Raw genomic sequence first — 7,222 nt, forward strand, 5'->3', positions numbered from 1 at the left:
GGTCCCCGGGTCAGACAGCAGCATGGGCGGGCAGGTCTTACTTTGGGACAGATCGGGTGTCGGGCGCGGCTTTTTGTTTTTGAAATGGTGATCCGGTCTAGGGGGAAAAGCTGACCTGATCATCGCCAAACATGAGTGACTGTTTGAGAAGGGGATGAGCCTGTTAATTCCCAGATCGCCCCTCCGTCACCCACCCTCTTTCCAGTATTCCGGATGAAAGAGCTAAGATTCCTCAGAGATCGTGCGATCTCAAAGCCTCCACAAAACCTTCCTCAGTTTATCTCCATCCAATTCAAATCAAACTCTTCAATCTGAGTGATTCATGTGACAACTCCCCCCCCCCCCCCCCCCCCCCCCACTCCTCAATCTCACCCAGACTTCACTCTGAAAGTTTATCATCGCAAAGAGAAATCTATCCCTTCAAACCGTTGCTCGCAATGGGGTTTAAGATCGACTTGAAAAGGACTTGATCGACTCAGGAGATTTCGTTGTGCTGTCCTGGTTTCAGAAGAGATTTGGAGAGGAGAAAGAAGCTCCACTCCGTTTTGTTCCTTGCTGATTTGACGTTTCATGTGTGGGGGCAGGACCTCTCCCAGGTTTGATTTCTCCCCCTGATGAGAAAGAGATATTTTGCATATTAATTGGGAGAGAAAGAGGAGGAAGCTGGGAGGTTAAAAGAAGACAAGAGTGCTGATAACAAGCGTGTTATTGCAGGGAGTGAGGGGGCGTCAATGGGAGATTCTTCTCGGGACACTGAACTTGTGTGTATTTGAGGTGAAGGAAATGAGGTCTGTGGGGATGAGGAGGGACTGAAGAGGCGGGGAGATGAAAGCCTTGCGGCTTGTCTATTTAAGTAGCAGCTGCTCTGTGTGCCCATTCAGTTTGTGCACATTACTGCCTCTCGGACAGGACAGGACAGGACAGAGGACAGAGGGCAGAGGACAAGACTCAGGGAGGCAATCCACTGCAGATGGCGGCTGCCTTTCACCTTCGTCTTTCAGCCAGGGTCCCGATGCTGCTGTTCTTGGCCTCGGTCTTCGCTGCAGCCAGTTGCGAGAGGAGCCCCCACGCCCTGCGCCACTCGCTGGGAAGAGCACAGGAAGATCTCAGCAGGCAGAGGGCATGGAGCCCCGGGAACAGGCACGGATACATGATGCAGCTGTACAAGGCGGTGACAGGGAGAGCAGGCAGAGCCATCTCCAGACCAGAGCAGACCGCTGTCCAGCAGGCCGAGGAGGTGGTCAGCCTGCAAGCCAGAGGTAAGAGGAGAGAGAGGCTTCATTCCTCTCCTGCACTCGCTCTTCTCATTCCAAACTTTTCCTTTTGGGCTCCAGTCCCCACTCCATCTCTCTGCTGACAATGTCCTTTCCCCCATTTCTGTGCATCCAGGCTCCCTGTCAAAGCTTTCCCCCAAAAAGACTGCATGCAAAGGTTGCAGGCACAGCGAATCAGAGAGTGGGTCCAGCCATTCGGCCCCTCCCAGCCGAGCTGTGCATAGACTGGCTCGGTGCACGTCATCAGAACTCACCCTCGCCTCAGAGAAAACTGTTGGCATTTATACAGCGCCTTTCACTCCCTCAGACTCCCCCAAAGCACACTACTGCCAATGTAGTACTTCTTGACCATGCGCGAAACTGGCAGCCAAACTGCGCACAGCAAGATCCCACAAAGAACAAAATGTGACAATGAGCAGATATTCTGTTTTTCGTGGGGAGCTGCTTGAGGAGTAAATTTCAGGGAGAATTCCCCTGTTCTTTATCCAATCGTGCCATGGGATCTTTTCTGTCCGCCCCACAGGGTGGACACCACCTTGCTTTAAAGTCTTATCTGAAAGACGGCACCTCCGGCAGTGCAGCACTGCCACCACCCCCGCGCACTGCACCAGATGGTCTGCCGAGATTCTGGAATCGCCAGTATAAACCAGATCCTACCAACTCCTTTCCAAGACTGTTGAGGAAGACTTTTAACTGTCAGAATGACAGCAGTGCTGATGATAGGAATAGAAGGAGACCATTCAGCCCCTCCAGCCTGTTCTATCATTGTATTAGATCATGGCTGATCTGTATCTGGATTCCACCAACCTGCCTTGGTTCTGTAACCCTTGATACCCTCGCCTAACGACAATCTATTGATCTCAGTCTTAAGATCCAATTGTTCCAAAATCCACAGCCTTTTGGGACACAGATACTGGATTCCTCTTCCCCTTTGTGTGAACAAACACTTCCGGATTTCAATGGGAGGTGGCCTGGCTCTAATTTTAGGTTTATGTCCCTTTGATCTTGATTTCCCCACCAGAGGAAATAATTTCTCCGTATCTACCTTCTCGTAACATTTGAAAAACCTCAATTCAATCATCCCTCAGCCTTCTCAACTCAAGGGAGTACAAGCCAACTTTGTGTAAGTTGTCCACACCATTTAAGTCCTGAAACCTCAGGCAGAAGTTTGAAAAATATGACCAATTTCTAGTCCATTGGTGTTTCTCCTGAATGGTTCTCTGCACTTCCTCACCATTTCATTGATTTATATTTGGATGACTGACAGTGGGTGAAAAACCACAGAGGACGTAAAAGAACTGTCCATTTGCCCCTCTGTAAACTCAATTTCAACTTCTTTTCTTCTCTTCCTCCATCATTGGGTTTTGTGCACATCAGGCAAACTTTGATCCCTTGTCCAAGTTCAGACGTGAACTTTGACACTGAATGTTGGCCATCCATATGGCCATCAATTGAGGTGGGGGAGGGGCATCACGGTGGAGGCTGGGAGGAACAGATAACTTTGGAACTAAGGATCCAAAGCTCTCCACCAGTAGGGGGCTGGTGGTGGGGGGGGGGGGGTTTCTGTTGTAGGCAAATTGCTAGAGATTGATTTGTCAATGGCCCCATTTTTGTTGTGTCAATCATGCAACTGGCAGGATAGTAGAAGGTGAACTAAATGGAGTTTTGTCTTTTTTGGACAATCACTATGTTGTCGAGGATATTTGAGGATAAGGAACTTACAGGGTTATGGACAAAAAGCAAGGGTATGGGACTAAGCGCAACTGCTTTTTCAAAGAGCGAGCACATGCATGTAGGGCCGAATAGCCTCCTCCTGCATTGGAAGTATCTCTAACTCCAGAACTCTACTTCTTTCAGGTTGGAATCAGAGTGGAAACAGTTGGATTATTGATTTCGACATGAGCTCCATTGCTGACCGAAATATCGTGCAGTTTGCAGAGATCAGAATCCGACTGCCCCCATTCTCCGCATGTCACAACGCCACGGTTGTCATCAACCATAGCCACAGCTACAAATGCGATGGCAACAGGACGTGTCACGATTGTTTGCCTCTCGGCTCCTTCACCGCAAACCCTTCCACCGCCAGATCGAGCTGGAAGGTCTTCAACATCACCGGCCTCCTAAACAGCTGGCTGAGCCAGGAGTCACCCCTGCGTGAGGTTCCCGGGAGGCAGGACCTTCGGCAACCTCCCTCTGAAGTCTGCCAGGAAAGCGAGGAGCGCCAGCTGCGCCTGCAGGACAAGTTCGCAAAACTGGCAGCAACGGGCAGCCGGAGCCAGCCTTCTCTCGGGAGCACCGAGCAGATGATGATGGTGGTGTTCTTCAAAAAGAACGGGACGAAAGCAGGAGGGACTTCCTCTACACTACTGAGAACTGTGGAACGCTCAAAGTTCCGACCGGCTGCCAGGGGCAGCGAGGATGCCAACAGCAAGAGGCAGAAAAGGAACAGGAAGGAAAGACTGAACATGGGGAACAGCACTTCAGCCAAAGACCAGTCCTTGTGTCGGCGGCTGGACATGGAGGTGAACTTTGAGCACATCGGCTGGGGAGAATGGGTCATTTATCCCAAAACCTTCAATGCCTACAGATGTGGTGGAGAATGCCCATCACCTGTGGATGAGACTTTCATGCCAACCAACCATGCATACATGCAGGTGAGAAGTAAGAGATACCCTCACTTTCCTTTGAAAGCATTTCTTCTGGAATATTTAACAAGGAGGTCTGTTTTAGGGGTCATTGTGACTTCGAACGACAAGGCAAAATAGACACAATCTGATCAGCTGCCTGTTATGTATCTGTCCCAATGTGTCGAATCCAATATCGCCTACAGTGCATTAACACCCAAAGTTAAAATGAACCCTTTTAAATATTCAGTTCAGTCACTGTAAAACTGAAATTGATATCATTGGATTAACACTTCACACATATCAGAAAATAACTTTGAAACGTTTTTAAATGCAAGTTAAAGATGAACTTCTCTGTCTCTCTCTCTCTCTCTCTCCCTCGCTTCCCCGCATTCCCTCTTCTTCATGTTTCTCTTAGTATTTTGATGTTTTACATTAACTTTGCTAATAGCAAATATCCCCCACAGGTACTCATATAATCTATATACTCAAAGCTCTATTTCTGAGGCTCCCACATTCCCTGTAGGGGTGGAATCAACTTTGCAAAATCTCAATTCAAAAGCCATCCAGGTCTAGATCTCTGGAGACTGACAGCCTGGACAAGATCATTCCCATTGCCTCCCAAAGGGTTCCAAACCAAACCTGCCTTATTCTGACTCTCTTAAACTCTCCCCCGAAAACCTTCTGCCTTTTTCTTTCTTTCTTCCTCTCCCCTCATCGTATAATGATGGACCTCTCCAAAGCCAATCTAATTGTCCTTTCACACATGTCACCCTCAGCCCCTCACAATACCATGAGTTCAAACACTTGCTGTGGTTGCAGAGTTTTGACAGGTGAGATTGAGGGGCTATCTCACACTGCTATCACTGAATGTTCCTGCATTCAAAGCATGGTGGTGTGTACAAAGCTAACTGTTTGAGGGACAAGATTTCACCATGTTGGTGAGGACGCAGGCTTGCTGCCAGTGCAGAGTGCAAATTTGGACTAATGCTGCCATAGTCCTCCAACCAAACCTCCAGTAACAACCCACCAATGGGCAAGAGCAGTCTTCACTTTGGTCCTTAGATTGATAATTCATTCAGGTCCTATAGGGAAGGAAACCCTCCACTCTTACCTGGTCTGGCGCCTACGTGACTCCAGTCCAGCAGCAATGTGCTTGACTCTTCACTGACCCCAGGAGTGGCCAAATCACTCGGTTGTATCGAACTGCTACCAGCAGTTCAAGGAGAAGACTCACCACCATCAAGAAGGGCAATAAATGCCAGCCTTGCCAGGGATGCCCGCATCCCGGGAATGAATGATAAAAAAGTTTTGCTCCAATGTGGGAGCTTGTTTTGCTGAGAGTTGCAACTCTGGGCTGTCCTTTTATGATACTTTATCTGCTACCATTTGCTGCCTGATATTGCTTCACTGATTCGCTATCCATTGACTGCAAAGGTTCCAACCGATGCTGCAAGCACCAGAAGAAAAGTCAAGCATGAATGAGGCCATTCAGCCCATTAACGTCCCTAGAGCTCCCATCAGAATATCTGGTCCCATTGCAAACATTCCCAGACTATTCCAAACATTCACCACTCTTCCAATGACAAACTCCTCCCTATTCGGCATATTCAAACATTTCCCCACTGATTTGATTGGAAGTCTGCCAGTCATGTGCTCCAGATGTGTTCACACTCAGACCGTTTTGGCACGGAGGATCGACGATTCTGTTTTTCCAATCTGTGAGCTGAAGTTGTCCGTGTCAATAGCCCAACAGACAGACACTAGTCTCCCAGAATCACAATATCAAAGTAACGTAAATTTGAATGAATATCCTGAGTCTATCCTATCTATCCCATTTCAGATTTTAGCATCTTCATGGAGGTCTGCACAGCAGCAATACTGCCTCTTCCCCAATCTTAGACCCTGCACCACTGAAGCCCTTGTACTGAAAAGCCTTTCTCACCTCTGGACTTGGCTACTCCAATGCTCTCCTGGCTACTGTCCTATCCCTCAACTTCCATCAGCTCACACCTTGTCCAAAACTCGTATCTTGTGCCACATATGATCTTGCTCGCTCTTTGCTTGCTGTCCTACATTGTCCCCCAGTGCATTGAATTTTAAATTATTTTCAAATCTCTCTATGGCCTGGCCCTATCCTGTTTCAACAATCTTCTGTAGCCCGACATTTTTCAAAACACTCTAATCCTCTCGTTCCGCTCTTTTGTACTTCGCTGCCATGCCTTTGCCCCAACATGGGTCTCCAGCTGCTTGGGTCCCTGCACTGGGTTTCCATTCCTGAATCTGTCCCCCAATTCACAGCCCTCTCTCCACCTTTAATGAGCTCCTCAAACCCCGTCTGATTTTGGACACATCTCCCAATCTCCCCTTCCCCTGCTCGCTATCCCCATCACTCATTTACCTGTCAATCATAGAATAGTGCAGAATTGAAGGAGGCCGTTCGGCCTGTCATGCCTGTGCTGGCTCTTTGAAAGAACTATCCAATTATTTCTGCTCCCCTGCTCCTTCCCCAATGCCCTGCTCATGTTTTCCTTTTCAAGTATTGACCTAATACCTTTTCAAAAGTTACGATTGAATCTGCTTCCACCGCCCTTTCAGGCAACGCATTCCAGATCAGAACAACTGGCTGTGTAAACAAATTCTCCTCGCCTTCCCTCTGATTCTTCTGCTAATTTTTTCAAGTCTGTGTTCTCTGGTTACTGATCAATGGAAACAATTTCCCTCTATCTACTCTTCCCAAAACCCTTCACAATTTTGAACATCTCAGTTAAATCTTCCTGTAACCTTCTCTGCTCCAAGGAGTTTCTTTATGGGATTTTCTTTATTTCTTCATTAAAGATGTTGTGAAAAGTTATGTTGTCACTGCTAACTTTTCCTTTCGAGGATCTACCCTCGCTGCTTGAGTAACTTGATCTGATCTCTCTCTCTCTTGCAGAGTTTGCTGAAATCCTTCCATCCCGAACGTGTGCCTTGCACATCCTGTGTGCCAGTCAAGATGAGCCCCTTGTCCATGTTGTACTACAAAGACTGGGAGGTGGTACTGAGCCATCACAAGGACATGATTGTGGAGGAATGTGGGTGTCACTGACCAAAAACCATCAAAGCCCCAGAGAGGAAACACTTTGATGACTTTTCTGTTCAAAAATATTGTGTAAAGTAAATAATTAAATGCAATATATAGAATATAAAATTATATATTTTTGTACAAATGTTGAATAAAGGTGACAAGGAACTGTCTTTACTGTGCTGAGTGAATTGCTGTTCGTCGATAAATCAGGCGATGAGCATGGATCGTAAGGAGCTGTGGGAGGCCATTCAGCCCCT

General features: G+C 47.6%; 1 protein-coding gene across 1 annotated transcript; it reads left to right on the forward strand.

Annotated features, from left to right (window-relative positions):
- The first annotated feature begins 972 nt into the window (after positions 1-972).
- LOC137357058 (nodal homolog) lies at positions 973-6,986 on the forward strand. Its single transcript, XM_068023034.1, has 3 exons — positions 973-1,259; positions 3,132-3,928; positions 6,834-6,986. The coding sequence occupies exons 1-3, from the start codon at positions 1,013-1,015 to the stop codon at positions 6,984-6,986; spliced, it is 1,197 nt and encodes a 398-aa protein (XP_067879135.1). The 5' UTR covers positions 973-1,012.
- Positions 6,987-7,222: the final 236 nt, after the last annotated feature.

The sequence above is a fragment of the Heterodontus francisci genome, chromosome 47 (assembly GCF_036365525.1).
Source record: "Heterodontus francisci isolate sHetFra1 chromosome 47, sHetFra1.hap1, whole genome shotgun sequence".
NCBI lineage: Eukaryota > Metazoa > Chordata > Chondrichthyes > Heterodontiformes > Heterodontidae > Heterodontus > Heterodontus francisci.